The sequence below is a fragment of the Vulpes vulpes genome, chromosome 1 (genome assembly GCF_048418805.1).
Source record: "Vulpes vulpes isolate BD-2025 chromosome 1, VulVul3, whole genome shotgun sequence".
Classification (NCBI taxonomy): Eukaryota; Metazoa; Chordata; class Mammalia; order Carnivora; family Canidae; genus Vulpes; species Vulpes vulpes.
Window position 1 is genome coordinate 143,587,700 of NC_132780.1, and position 16,083 is coordinate 143,603,782.

General features: G+C 36.0%; 1 protein-coding gene across 2 annotated transcripts in view; it reads right to left on the reverse strand.

The window, feature by feature from the left end:
* Positions 1 to 16,083, reverse strand: part of CYP39A1 (cytochrome P450 family 39 subfamily A member 1) — an 89,154-nt gene that overhangs the window by 22,153 nt on the left and 50,918 nt on the right. For both annotated transcript variants that reach the window (XM_072733364.1, XM_072733372.1), the window contains one exon: positions 8,566 to 8,699. In XM_072733364.1, coding sequence (XP_072589465.1) covers positions 8,566 to 8,699 — 134 coding nt within the window. The remainder of the gene's footprint in view (positions 1 to 8,565; positions 8,700 to 16,083) is intronic.

Sequence of the window (16,083 nt, forward strand, 5' to 3'; positions counted from 1 at the left end):
GAACTGAGGTTAGAGAGCTCATGCTTGACTCTGAAATCAGCTGCTGAGGGCCCTGATGTGTGTTGGGGATGGCAGGGGCAGGTTGGTGACAGCCCTGGACAGGGCTCCAGGCAGGTCAACTGCTGCCCTTCCCCTCCATACCGCATAAACTCCTTTAATGGCTGCTGACCCATGACTATGACTTGGAGACTGCTGGCTGCCACAGTCTACCACACTGGCTAGTAAAAGACTTCAAATGGAATCTCAGTAACAGAATTAACATGAGCAATACGGAGACCAGAAAGAAGTTCCTGTCACAGCAGCAAATGCCAGGCTAATGAATGGCATAAAGGAATGTGAGAACTGGTTGTGTCAAAGGAACCCTCTGAGCAAAGGGACATCATCATCCCATTTAACAGTCCTTGTCATTGTTTACATAGCAGATGAAGGGAAAGAGCCAACGGGAGACAAAACAGTCCTAAGACCAGAACACAGATCACCATCAAAGGGAAATCACGACTTCTCTGTGTTGCAATAACTGCATCTCACAGGTGGACAGAATTGAACCTGACCAACCCACTTCACAGTGATATTGTGAGGCCCCATGAGCTTCATTTGCTAGCCTGGAGACAGGCTTTCTTGAAGAGGGAAGAGAAGGCAGGACTCTTTGCTGTATCTCAAGAATGCTGCTGAGAGCAAAGTAGATGTAAGGAATGTAGAATCTTGAAGAAAAAGCAGGAGTCCTATAAAGGCTGAACATCTACAAGAGGAGCTCCGAGGCATGCATTTTCTCTCCTAGCTCTTGGGCAGGAGCCTGGCTATGTTAGTTACAAAAAAGACTACTTAAAAGTCAAAGAGTGGGACACCTGGGTGGCTCTGTCAGTTAGCGTCTGACTCTTGATTTCCATTTAGTTCACAATCAGGTCTGAGAGAGAGCCCCATGTCGGGCTCCCCACTAAGCTTGGAATTGGCTTTAGATTCTCTCTCTCCCTTTGTCTCTGCCCCTCTCCCTGCTCATGTTCTCTCTCTCTCTCAAAATAAATAAAAATCTTTTTTTTTAAAAAAAAAAGCATATACACTTTTGCATGATAAAAAATGCTATCAAAATTTTAGAAAATTCAGAAAAATAGAAAAAGCTAGAAAACAACCAGAGTGCTGTTAAAAAGAACAGTCATCAACTGACTAGACTTCCTGTAGCAAGTACTTTTACCTAACAGTTTAGTGTGTTGTGTTGTTGCTATTGATAAATAGTCTTATCCTGCTGAATAGTTAATTTTTGAATCTTACTTTGTTCATCTAATATTATAGTGTAAGTATTTTTTCTTTATATCATAGACACATTGTGAAGTTTTATCTCCAATGTCTGTTTAATGTTTTACTGGGTAGATTAAACCATATATAATTTAATCATTCTCTAGGGTTTTTTTTTCCCTATAATAAATAATGCCATACAAAGCATCTTCTTCCACAAGGATTTTTCATATAAAATCTTTTAACATAGATGTTTAGAAGACACAGGACAGGGTATGGATATTTTTAAAGGCTGTTAATACATTTTGTTCAACTGTTCTCTCAAATCTTATGCCTAAAAATGTTTCTACCCACAGTAGATTTCAGTAATTTCATTGTCCTCTTCTCTGCTAATCTGACATTTTTAATAGGTTATTTTTAACCTATTAAATGTGCTATACACATTTTTATGTCTCTGTTGAGCATTTTTCCATGTTATTTTCTCCTGTGAACTCTTGTGTTCATGTCCTGTCCTTGTTAATCTATGTAATATTCATGCTTTACTTATTGATCTGCAAGTTCTTTAAATATTAAAACAATTTACCCCTGTGTTGTACTTCTGTTAACATTTGTTCGTAATTTTTGGTTTACATTTAACTTGGATTATACTTTTTAAAAAGCCATATTAAATTTTAATGTGATATATTCAAATCTGTTCAACTTGTGGTTTCATTGATGAATCCTAAGCTCTGGTAGCCCTTTTCTTTCTAACATAGGGGTTCTCAAAGCTGGTCTAGAAACTTCTGGGAATTCTCAAGACCTTTTCAGAGGCTCTGTGAGGTCAAAAATCATTCCTGGGTAAAATACTTATTCAAAGTATAGGACAAACCAAAGGATTTTCATGTAACTAAGTAAAAAAAATTCATTGATATTTCAGATTGCACCAAACTCTTAAGTAACTCCCACTGTTGAGTTTCAGTGAGGTATGAGAGAACAGCCATATCTTAAAGGCTTTTGAAATATTGATTCCTTTTCCAGTGACATGTCTGTGTGAGGCTGGATTTTCTTCATTTCCATGAACAGAAATAATATATCACAACAGATTGATTCCAGACACATTTATGGGAATCCAGATGTCCTCTATTAGCAAAGCATTAGACAGGCTTGCAAAAACTTAAAATGATGCTATTCTTTTACATTTTTTATGTTTTGGAAAATATAGTTATGTTTCATAAAACCATGCTATTATTTTAAGGTATAATAGGTTTCTTGTTACTTTTACTTACCAAATAAATATTATAACAATTTTTCAGTTATAGTTTCTAATAAAGTCTTTGGGTTCTCAATAATTCTAAGCATACAAAGTAATCCTGAGAATAGAAAGTTTGAGAACTGCTACTCTGAAAGTTAAAAAATACCTACTTTTAAGCCAATCATCCCAAACCATATATTAATTTTTTCCCTCTTCATTGGCTTATAATGACTCATTTATTCTATATTACATTCCTATGTACAAAAGGGTTTGTTTCTGTATTATCTATCCAGTCTACTACACTGATACTGAACATCTAGACTGACACCTGTATCACACCGTTTTATTTTATTTCATCTCATTTTAAGTGTTCTAGTTTTATGCCATATTTTAATACCTTCAGAAGATATTAATACTCTTTAATCATTCATATTTTCCAACACTTTATTTATTCTTTTCTGGGCATTCTTGCAGATTAATTGTGTATTAAAAGTATAAAACCTTGAAAAGAGACACAGGTAGAAGTTTAAGAGTTTTGGCAAGAAAAAGAAGGAAGAGAATAAGTCAAAGAAAGTAGATAGTATCTGTCCATTTTAATTTGTTCCAAAAATATAGAAAGGAATAAAAACAGAAACAAAAATAAACAGTGAGACCATGTTCAGACTACATTAGGAAAGAGCAGTAGGAGACCACTTTCAGTCTTCACAGCAAGATATCTGACCAGTTGTCCAACAAGGACAAACACGAGTCTCTGCCACTACTTGACACACATGACCCCATTTGAAATGTTTTTTATAACCTAAATTTTTGGGAACCTATTAATATATTCAACAAAGACATTCTACCTGTTTTAGAAAATATATGAAGCTTAAAAGGACCATGCTGTATGAATTTATACTAAGGAAATAACGACTAATGTATACCAGGATTTGGCTATACGGATGCCCATCTTTGCACTGTTTGTAACAGTGAACGACTGGAAGCCATACACATTCAGGAATAGGGAAATGAATTAAAAATCTATACTAGGTCCACATATTAGATTATTATGCTACAATTTAAATGATGTAGACATCATACAGAAAAATTTTGTGAGCTACTATTAATATAAAAGCAAATTATGAGAAAATTAGCATAGTATGGCCCCAGTGAATTTTTTAAAATGACAGACTATATATAAAAATCTGAAATATAATAATACCAAAATGTTCAGAGTGGTTATCAGACTTATCAAGTTTTAAAGAATCTTTATTTTCTTCTTTTAGCTTTTTTTATGGCTTCCTTCTTAAAAATAATTACCATGATTTATTTATGTAACAATAAGAAAAGGCTGTACAAGTTGTCATTTTCAAAGTTAAAGCCTCAACCCTGCAGAGAGAAGTTCACAGTGACTAGTGTATGCCTCGTTGGAAGAAAGGTTGTTTTATTTTGTTTATAAAAGAAATACTAAGTACAGAAAACACTGCTGCACCTTTTACAAATATTAAGAAGATATTGTGAAAAATAAGGAAAGGTAGTTCTGAAACATTCTTGGAAGATAGCATCCTGAGCACACATCTCTGGGTTGCCTGGTCACTAAGAGAGCCACCACTAGGGCTTTGAGTAAGCCTGGATCCATCTGGGCTTCAAGTCCTCTAGGAAGAAAGTGTGAATGTGAAGAACTGGAGGTAAGAGACTATGATCTTTTTACAACTTTTCTAATTGTTTTAGACATTTATTACTTCTAATAAAAAATTTTTACTGGGAATCCATAATGGTGGAATTATAAAACAGTTCAGTTTTGTAAGAGGATTATACACAGTGAATGATAAATGTGCTTATTGCCTTGGACTAATAATTCACTACCAAAACATATTTCAAGAATAATCATTAAAAAATTTTACTATGCACAAAGATGTAAATAACTACCACAATAACTACAAAAGAAAACAATCTAAATTTTCAAGAGTTAGGAAATAATTAAATATTTAAGCTATCAATTCAGTGGACTATTATAAGGCCATTGAAATAAATATTAAAGCCCTGGATGCATGATAGTATAATAATGTTAAATAATGTTTAAATGAAAGATTTATATGCTATTTATACTCTGATGAAACAGGTTTCTGTCATACAAGGAGCATGTTGGATAAAGGGTCATTGTGGTTGTATATACATGAGTATATATGTGTGTGCATGTGTTTGAGCTTGGGTGTTTCTTTTCTTAATATATATTTTTTAAAGATCTTATTTATTTGAGAGACAGTATGTGAGTGAGGGAGAGCATAAGCAGGGAGAGGAAGAAGCAGACTCCCCGCTGAGCAGGGAGCCAGACATGGTGCTCCATTCAGGGACTCCAGGATTATGATCTGAGCCAAAGGCAGATGGTTAACCTGAGCTTGGGTGTTTCTCTTGGTAAAGTTCTTGAATAAGTAAAATTATTTTTGAAAAAATATGACATGTTTATGGCCACAACAAATTTATAATCTCCTTTAGTAAAACACAATCCTAGTAACATGAAGTTAGAAGTTCTTCAAGAACTATTTGCTGAAGGATAGAGGAGGTTTGCAGGTTGCTGTATGGGGTAGTAGAATATAGTGACTGTATTAGTACCAGTGTTGCAACTTGACCAGCAATTAAGTGGGTTGCATAGAAATTTTATGTTGAAAAGCAAATAACTTTGTAACATCTTATAGTAAAATAAAAATGCAAGAAAGGAAGAAGTGGGGGAGCCTGGGTGGTTCAGTCTGTTAACCATCAGACTCTTGATCTCAGCTTAGGTCTTGACCTGAGGGTCATGAGTTCAAGCTCTGCTTTGGACTCCATGGAGCTTTAAAAAAAAAAAAAAAGATTCTACAACAAGGAAGGAAGAAATGGACTGAGTTATCCTCAAGGGTCCTACAATGAGAAGTAAAATGAGATAAACAAAAAACTAACACCCAGTGGAAAGCTCCTGCTAGTAGGAAAAAAAAAGGGCACAGAAGATTGACTTCAGGTGGTGGTACAGTAAAAGATAAAGGAAAAATAAGAGGATAATTAGTGTGGCGTGATAATAGTAAAGACAAGGTAGCATCTATATGAAGAAAGAAGTATTGGGGTCTAAGCATAATCCAGCAAAAAAAGATAATGAATAGCATAAGAATATTAAATGTAAGGATAGCAGAAGCCAAAAAGAACACAATTTCAAAAGTACATTATGTTGACTGGAAACTGGTATGTGTATAAATAAAGGTTTTTAGTTTGGGTCTGGGAAGAAACTCTACTTATATCACAAATCTAAACTTTCTTATAAAATTACTGTGTGATTTCACATATTTAGATAATGAAATAGCACAAGCTGGGTGTTAACTTTGGAAAGGGGGATGCAGAGCTGCCATATACGAGGCAGGCTGAACAACTAGTTGAAGTCTGAGATAAAATGTATTGAAGTCACATAAACCACACCAAAGCTCACAGAAGAAAAAAAATGCAAAAGCAACAGGAAAACATATCTACAAGAATTTAGATATGAGGATTTTTATGGTTTTTTTCTCTCTGTTTTGGTTATGGGCATAGTTTCTAAAGATGAAACGGAAACTTAAAAGGAGAGAGATTTCAGGGTAAAAAACCTGAAAAATGAGATGAGAAGGAGGAAATGAGAGAAAAAGAAAAGAATTAAGGTAAAAGAAGAGGGAGAACAGACTGCTGATTTTTCTCTTTGCTGTCTTTCACACACATACACACACAAATAAATGTGTTAGAAATAAAGAAAGCAAAAGAAGGAAGGATGGAAGAAACGAAAGAATCAAGAAGGGAGAAAGAGAAAGGAAGGAAGATGGAGGAGAGAGGAAAGAAAGGAATCTGAGAAAGGGGCAAGACAAACATAAAACATTTTTTAAGAGATTGTCATGATATAGAAACCAGACAAAACAGTACAAAAGAAAGTAAGAAAAGGAAAGAAGACTATGGATAGATCACTCTCTCTCTTCAACTTAGATGCAAAAAAAAAAAAAAAAATCCTTAACAAAGTAATAGTAAACAAATTTAACAATGTATAAAAAGAATTATACATGAGATTTATTCCAGGGACGCAAGTCTGATTCAACATTCAAAAATCAATAAGTGTAATCCATCACAATATGTAAAAGAAGAAAAAGCATATGGTTATATCTACTGATGCAGAAAAGGCACTGGACAAAATCCAACACCAATTCTCAGCAAATTAGAAATAGAGGGATATTTCCTCAACTTGATAAGAAGTATCTACCAAAAACCTACAGCTAACATTTAGCTTAATGAAAGACTTTCCCCTTAAGATCAGGAATAAGGCAAGGATATTCATTGTCACTTTTATTATTCAACATAGTGCTGGACATTAGAGCCAGTGTAATAAGGCAAGAAAAAGAAATAAAATAAATAAAATAATATCTACATAGAAACTCTGAATAAATCTATAAAAACATTTGTAGGACCAATAAGTGCATTGAGTTTTGCAAAGTTGCAGATATAAGGTGAATCAACTGCATTTCTACAAGCAAGTAATGTACAATTGAAAACCAAAAATTTTGGCAGCTTGGGTGGCTCAGCCTGGGTGGCTCAGGCAGTTTAGCACCGCCTTCCACCCAGGGCGTGATCCCGGAGACCTGGGATCAAGTCCCACGTCGGGCTCCCAGCATGGAGCCTGCTTCTCCCTCTGCCTGTGTCTGCCTCTCTCTCTGCTCTCTGTGTTTCTCATGAATAAATAAATAAAATCTTAAAAAAAAAAACCCAAAATTTAAAAAATACCATTTACAAAAGCTCCAAAATAACTGTAACATTTAGATATAAATGTAATAAAGCATGCATAGGATCTGTATACTTAAAATAACAAGATACCTACTAGCAGATAAATAACTTCTGTAATTCAGCTAATTATCTGTTAGCCAAAATGTAAATAAAACTTAATAAAAGTCCAATAAAAAATATAGTATTCAGAGTAAAAATACATTCCTCTACTAAATTGCGCCGTTATTGAACCATATCCCCTCAAAGCATATCCTTATATATTCATATTTTAATTAATTAATTAATTAATTAATTAAAGAGAGAGAGAGAGAGAGAATATGGGGGGGGGGGGGGAACAGAATGAGAAAAGAGAGAAAAAATTTTCAGCACACTTCCCTCTAATAAGCAAGGAGCCTGACATGGGTTTTAATCCCCGGACCCTGAAATCCTGACCTGAGCTGAAACTGAGATGGATGCTTAACCAAATGAGCCACTTAGGTGCCCCCTTTTATATGGGTATTTTAAGGTATTTAATCGATCATTTAAAAACAAAAGTTGTTAAAATCCCACTAAAACTAAATGCTGTAATTTATGCAAGACCAATTAAAGAAGCTATGTTTCCTTTAGATGTAGTAAATTGCAATTTTAACAAAATTTGGATTTTTGGGGGTCTTTTCTGTTTCTGCTACTAAAAATTCTTCTTGGTTTAAATCCAAGCACTCTCAAACTGTGTATAAAAAAGCTAATAAAGGTGACCTATCTGGATAATGTAGGCCCTATGTCAAGTCATTCTGAAAAAAAACTTTTGTCCTGCCAGATTGATTTGCCAAATATTGAATTAAAAGTCAGTCCCATGTACGTATCTTTCATGGAGCACTTGAGAATTTTCTCCTGCTTTGTTCATAGGAAGGACCTCTCTCCCTCATTCAACCATTGATTGCTAATATCAGTTGCTATTATCCACAGCATTCTTGCTGTTTCCATAGCTGTTATCTGTGGCCTAAAACTACCTTCCAGTTATCCAAAGAACCTTTCCTCATACCCTCAATTCCTTAACCTACTATTGCTCAGGATTACTTATTAGTTGGTTCAGCAGACTATCTAATCTACCTGGCTTGATTTTTATAGGATTATACTAATTCTGATACGGAATCACATAGACAGAGTGATTATTAAAAGGTTATTATATTTAAGCTAAAATAGTTGCCAACAGATAAATACCCATATTAATAAGATGTTGCTGCAGAACTCTGATTAGTAACCTGTTCCAGTATCATTAGTACTGCATGGAACTTAAGGAATTATCTAATAATATATGGGCAAAATATGTCCTTTTTTTCCCCTTTGAAGGTTGATTATTTTAAAACCAAACCATAGCTCACCAGAATTTTAACCGGCTTCAGCACTTTTCTAGTAATGACCCCAGGGGCTCTTAAACGAATGGCTTCCAAAATACACCATTTGATTAGTGGGAGTTTCTTCAAGTCATCCTCAGATACTTTCATCTTATCTTTACCTGTAAAAGAATTTCAAAAAAAATTTTTTTAAAGGTGGACTTAAAGAAGCCAGAAAGTGATGTTATGGAAGTTCATCAACACAAGTTAGAAGCTGCCTCTGACAGCAAGTGTTAGCGCTTTTGGCATATCAAGTTTAGTAACCGAGTGCCTCTTTTTATCATTTTACTCTTATGAAGGTCAAATGTATAGCCTCAAAAATTAAATCATTGTTGATTATTTCAAGGTGCTGGACTTGGATCCAATCTTGGTCTTCATCTTCCTATGGCTATCAAATGATTAAGATAATGCCCAACAGAAAAGTTTTTCAATTTTCATTTATTTCATTCTTTCTTGTCCAAATTCTTCTTCCACTTAAGGAAGCAGCAATAAAAGATTGGAATCAAAAGCATAAAAGTAAAAGATCTGAGAAGCCATCTGCCTTCCTACTTCTACCTTTTCCCTAATGATTCATTTTTGGTTTTGCCTTTGATTTTTCAATCATACATTTCAGAAGGCCCAAAAAGAACATGAGGAAAGGGACAACACATATTTTTATATCTGGGTTGATGAGCTCTCCCTCTAAACATAGGTGCATCAAATATTCCTAATGTAATATGTATACCTCAGCTTATGTTTAGATTAAAGGCACCTGAAAAAGGATTGGGGTCAATCTTTCTATGACTCAAAATATGGTTAAGGTCTTTCAGTCCAATTAGATATTTTAGCTAATGGTATTTCAAATGAAATGTATGCATTTCGAAAATTGCTTAAAACAACTCAGCTTTCTATTTGATTTTGACGGTATTGGCTTAATAAAAGTCAATAACACTGTCAGTTTAATTAAGTCAACTTTCACATTTGCTTCCCAACTGTATTGGGAATGAATGGGTAAGAGTGGAATGTAGGGTCTCCAGCCATGTCTCTCTTAGACTCTGGATAAGGCTAGTTCTAAAACAAGCCATGCTGCAGGAGAGGTCTAGGTGGGTGCTGCCTGGGAAATCTTATCTATCAGTATATAGGGAATTCCTGAGTAGTCAGAAGCAAACATCTTTGATTAGTGGGACTCTGGAAACCAGGCATTTTGGGCTATAGTTCTATTAATACCCATAGGGGCATCTATACATTCCATTCAACTGAATAAGGGCCAAGAGTTGAATTAGGCTCTACTAGGGTTAGAACAATCAAGGCTATGGGGAGGTAAGAAACAAGCACACAGTTAACTGGTACACCATGCAAGCAAGGAAACTATTCTGTGACATGTAAAATATTCTAATAAAGGCCGAGAGGTTCATGTCCAACTAAAGGAAAAGCAAAAAATTCTGAGTGTCTTTTCCTAAAACTACAACTATAATTAGTTCTTTTCAGAGAGTAAACCTTAGGAAATAAATATTGAATTAACAAATGGTCCAATTTCAACATCAGGAGTTGAATAAGTGGATATTCCAGGCAAAGGAAAAGAGGAAGAGTAAAGGAAGAACTGCAGAAAGCATGGATATGTTCAGAAAATGACAATGGGTATACTGGGCCTAGAAGGTGGAGTGATTGTGACAGAACAGTGAAAGATCCACTGAGGCTATTATAGACCATCTTCAATGCCATTCTGGAAAACGTGGAAACTAGGGAATTTGGGGACTTCCTTTTTTGGGCCAAGAGAGGATGAAAATTTCAACAATGAAATACTGATATACAGCAGTGTTCTTTTTTTTTTTTTTAAAGATTTATTTGAGATGGAGAGAGACAGAGATAGAGACCGAGAGAGAATGGCATGGAGGGACAAAGGGAAAGGGAGAGGGAGTCTCAAACAGACTCTGTACTGAGCACAGAGCCCAACATAGGGCTTGTTCTCACAACCCTGAGATCATGACCTGAGCCAAATGAAGAGTTGGACTCTCAACCAACTGCACCACCCAGCCACCCCAACAGCACTGTTCTTTATTAAAACCTTCTGCCCATTTGTTCAGACCTAAGTGACCTAATATTAAAAAGAGACAAGTGACCTTATGGACTACTTGTTTATCCTTCATAGACAGTATCTCACTAAACTCTTGCTTTCGTTTTTCCATAACAAGGATTGAAAAATAATAGGCATGCCTTCTGCATCTTCAAAACCTTAATATCACAGTTTTCCCAAATTGTGTTCTATGAAAGAACATTTGCAAGATGTCAAATGTTTAAGCAGAAAAAGGTTTTATGGCCAACCAAATAACAGGAAATGTTAACTTCCATTGGTGATTCCCTGAACACATTAGCATATTACAGGTTTTGAGAAATCCTGCAGTAGAGACAGCTATTTATACCAACATTCCCAGACTTTTTAAAACTCCCATTATCTATACAAGCATCATCAATAGCTATTTGATGAGGACACAAAAGATAATTAGCTATAGAATGGCAATGGATCCTAAGACAATCCTTAAAAAAAAAAAAAAAAAAAAAGAAAAGAAAGAAAGAAAGAAAAAAAAAGAAACACCAAAACCCTGGTTTTCATTTGTCTGAGCATTACCAGCACATACCATATGCCTGGGGCCAAATCTTCTAACAAGTAGTTATTGCCAGCCAAAAAAATTATTACCATCAGAAAAATATCTTGATATGCTATGGCAAGTTAATGTCACCAAAATTTTACTTCTTCATATTTTTCTCCAAGTATCCCTGTACTTTCTAAGCTATTCAGGAAACATAATTAGAAAATCCATGTTCAGAATTAGAAATTCTTTATTTGAAAAAAATGACTGAGATTGTTGCATATGCCAGAGATATCACTACTAAATCAAACAAACAAATATTTATTTGGCACTTAGTGGAGAGTAGAGCATTGCAGAGGATATAAGAAATTTAAGTTTGAAGACAATAAAAAGACAATAAATTCTCAAACTAAAGGAAGGAAAGGGTAAATGTTTTTCCCAGTGTTAAAATGAGGAATTCTGAGGTTCTCATTTATGAGTTTATAAATTATACACAAATTTAGAAAACTAACATGCAGTAAGTGTTCAATACATGGTGGCATGTAACACTCTTACCATTATTATTACATTATTATTAGCACGAAATTAATAGTAACTCTCTAAAAACTACATGTTCCTGACCAACTTCTGCTCCATAGCTAATAAAGTGAATCTTTTCTCTGAAATCTCAGGTGGGAGAAAAACTACAGTTTGAGAGCCTATCCAGTACTAAATAGATACCAGGTCTGAGGAAGTCTTTTAATCATTCACCCAGAAGATATTTACTGAGAACAGTGTCCAAGAGCTGAGGATGAAGATGAATGGAAGAGTCCTGGCTCTTAAGCAGTTCACAGTCTAACAGAGAAGGCAAAGAATTAAATTAGTTAAAATGGGGTAAATGTTATTGCATGGAAATATGCAATGTGCTGTGGTGATAGCGACCAGACTGGGGTCGGTGAGGAGAGGCAATTGTGAAGGAGATGTCAGAGAAGCCTCTCAGAAGAAGTAAAATCAGATCAAAGGATTAGATATACCAAAATAAAGGGCATGTTTGCATATGAGGAATTCAGCTGGCTGGAAAAGAGTTCAGTGCAGGAAGTCCCTAGATCAAGTGAAGTCAGTGCTCCACTGAAATCCCAGGCTGCCTACACCAGCCGAAGCCAGAGCTTGTGACAGGTAGTTCCTTTATCCAATCTCTGAATGTGACCCAGGAGTGCCTAGGTTTTATTTCTGGGCCTTCTTCTCTTCTTTAGGTAGATTCTTTCTCTTGGGGATTCAAACAAATGGTTTTCTATAAATCAGTGAGCAGGTCACACCAATAATTTTATATTCTGTCTTTAATCACTTTCCTGAGCTCTGTCTTATTTTAACCACCTGGTTTCTTGATAACACTGCTTGTATGTCTAAAAGACATCTTGAAGCATGTTTTGGCCAACACAGAACTTTTCACTTTCCCCATTGAAATAAAGCCTTTCCTCCCTTGGTCTTACCTTCACTGAAAATGGTAGCAAAATTTGTCCAGTTGTTTAAGTCCAACACCTAGGAGTCATCCATGATTCATCCCTTTCCCTTTTACTCCCATTTAATTAATCACCCAAACCTGTTGTTTCTATCTGGAAAACAGATCCTACTTGCATTCACATGACTCCATCTCCATAGCTACCATTCTTGTCCAAGCCATCATCACTTTTCAGCTGGCCCATAGTGATAGCCACCATCATGCTCCCTGCTCCCACCTGGCTCTGCTGTAATCCTTATGTAAATCAGACCAAGTCAGTCTCCTGTGCAGATCCCTGTTTCAATGCTATTTAGAATTAAATCCAAAGTTCTTACTTTGACAAATAAGACCCCATCTAAACCTCTAATCTCATTTCACACTGAATCCTGGGTGCTGTGTGACCTTTATAAACGACCCAACCTCTTTGCCCCTCAGTTTGCTCACCTACAAAATAGGAATAAAGAAAGTATCTTCCCAGGGTGCCTGAGTGGCTCAGTTGGTCAAGTTTATGCCTTTGGCTCAAGTCATGATGCCAGGGTTCTGGGATCGACTCCCGTATTGGGCTCCCTGCTCAGCAGGGAGTCTGCTTCTCCCTCTCCTTCTGCCCCTCACTTATGTTTGCTCTGTCTCTCTAGTGTTCTCTCTTTCTTTCTCAAATAAATACAATCTTAAAAGAAAAAAGTATCTGCCTTACATGGTTGTTGTGAGGATTTAAAGAGTTAATACATGTAAAGTTCTTACACCTATGACTGGCACATGGCAGAAACTTAATAAATGTTACCATCATCATTATTATTATTTCTTTTGCCTGATTTCAACTGTTTTGAAAGCCTAGTTCCTTCTTATCTTTCAGACCTCTGCTAAAATATTTTCTCCTCAGGAAGCCCTTCGCTTACCAGCTAATGTCTCCCAAATCACTATCACGTCATTCTGTTTCCTTTATAGATCCTGTTAATATATGAAATAATTTGGTTTATTGTTGATTGTTGGATATGATTCCATGTTTCTCACAATCTTGTTCTTCCTATTTTTTGATGTATCCCTAGTGTCTAGCACACTGCCTGACACATGGTAGGCACCTGATAAATTTTTATTGAATGAGTAAATGGATAAATGTCTAAAATAGTGGAGGGGGAAACCAGTTAAGAAGCTTTTATTTTGTGTAACAACAATGGGAGTGATGCAGAGGAGAAGCCAATTTTAGAGACATTTCTGAGAATGTGAGAATCTTTAATAAGAATGTGTTGAGATTTTTGTATATGCTAGACCAGTAGTTCTCAAACATTAAACATACTTCAGCATCATCTCAGAGGCCTATTAAAACACAGATTGGAGGGCCTTGCCCTCAAAGTTTTCAATTCAGTAATTCTGAATTGGGCCTAAGAATCTGCATTTCTGGCAAGTTCTCAGGTGCTATTGATGCTGCTTGCCCAGAAACCATACTTTATTTTTTTTTTTAAGTTTTCTTTTTTTTTTTTTTAATTTTTTTATTTATTTATGATAGTCACAGAGAGAGAGAGAGAGGCAGAGACACAGGCAGAGGGAGAAGCAGGCAGAGGGAGAAGCAGGCTCCATGCACCGGGAGCCCGATGTGGGATTCGATCCCGGGTCTCCAGGATCGCGCCCTGGGCCAAAGGCAGGCGCCAAACCGCTGCGCCACCCAGGGATCCCCAGAAACCATACTTTAAAAACCACTGTGCTAAACTGAAGGAAATAGAACAAATGCTTGAATTTTACTAAATAATCTGGGTTTTAAACAATTTTTGTTACTAGTTTTTAAATCATCTCTTTAAGACAATGGAGGGAAACATACTTAGCGGGCAAAAAATAAGATTAAAATCAGAAATTCTGGGTGGATACATAGTTGACCACTGAACAATGCAGGGATTAGGGGTGTTGACTACCCTCCCACCCCCTCTGCCATCAAAAATCTATGTAATAACTTTTGACTCACCAAAAGTTTAACTACTAATAGCTTACTATTATTTTAAAGATCCATCCATTCAATTTAAAGAGAGAGAGAGAGAATGCACATGCATACAAGATGGGGAAGGCGCAGTGGAGCTTGATCTCACAACCTGGAGACCACAACCCCAGCCAAAGCCAAGAGTTGGACGCTAAACCAACTGAGCTACCCAGGCCCCCCCATCTAGCCTACTGTTGACTGGAGGCCTTATTGATAACAGTTGATTAATACATATTTTGTATATTACATATAATGTACTGTATTCTTAGAACCAAGTAAGCCAGAGAAAAGAAAATGCTATTAAGAAAATGATAAGGGGGGGATCCCTGGGTGGCTCAGCAGTTTGGCGCCTACCTTTGGCTCAGGGCGCGATCCTGGAGCCCTGGGATCGAGTCCCATGTCGGGCTCCCGGCATGGAGCCTGCTTCTCCCTCCCTCTGCCTCTCTCTCTCTCTCTATGTCTCTCATAAATAAATAAATCTTTGAAAAAAAAAAGTTAAATTAAAAAAAAGAAAATCATAAGGAAGAGAGAATATATTGACAATATTGTACTGTATTTAGGAATACCATAAGTTTACATCATTTGTTTATAAGATGAATCATCTGTCAGTACCTGTATCAATAGTCTAATATATTTATTAAAAAAAATTCATGTACAGTTCAAGCCCATATTGTTTAAGGGTCAACTGTATTGACAACAAAAGTCACTAGCTTTTTACTAACATAAAAGTACAAGATAGCAAAGGCATTTTATTTCTTATTATGAATGCTAAAACTAAATTATGTGATAGCTAATGCTGATTGAACTTTTAATTGGCCAGGATTTCAGAACTGGCCCAAAATTTTATCATTTTTAAATGGTAAAAGAAACTATCTTCATCTGAACAAGAATGCCAGTGTACCTTCTGGAGGTCATTGACTTGAGCTTGCATGTAGCCACATATTTAAGTCCTGTTCTTCTTCTCCCTTATTTGAGGCCACAGCCAAGGGCATGCGCTGGCAAACTATGGCCAGCAAGCCAAATCCAACTTGCCATTTATTTTTGCAAATAAAGTTTTATTAGAATACAGCAACACTCATTTGTTTATATATTGTCTAGGGCTGTTTTCATATTATAATGGCAGAGTTGAGTAGTGGTGACAGAGACCTTATGTTCCATAGAGCCTAAAACAATTACTATATGGCATTATACAGAAAACGCTTGCCAACTCCTGAGTAATAGGCACCAAGGGAAAAAGCTGCTGGCATGCTCCTCTTTGTACTTCCTATTGCTCAGAAGTCTGGTGTAATTCCAGCTTTTGAATTTTACAAGTACTATAAATTCTGTGTGATCTTCATTACGCATATCTTTTATATAACCAAGTCAAGTGGACAATGGCTAGCACAGAATCTGAATAATCCCGTAATATATGGCTGCTTTGTATGGAAAAGAGAAACTATCTTTTAGGAAAAGAAATGTCTTTGTTTAAAATATACTGTACTATAATGGCCTCCAAT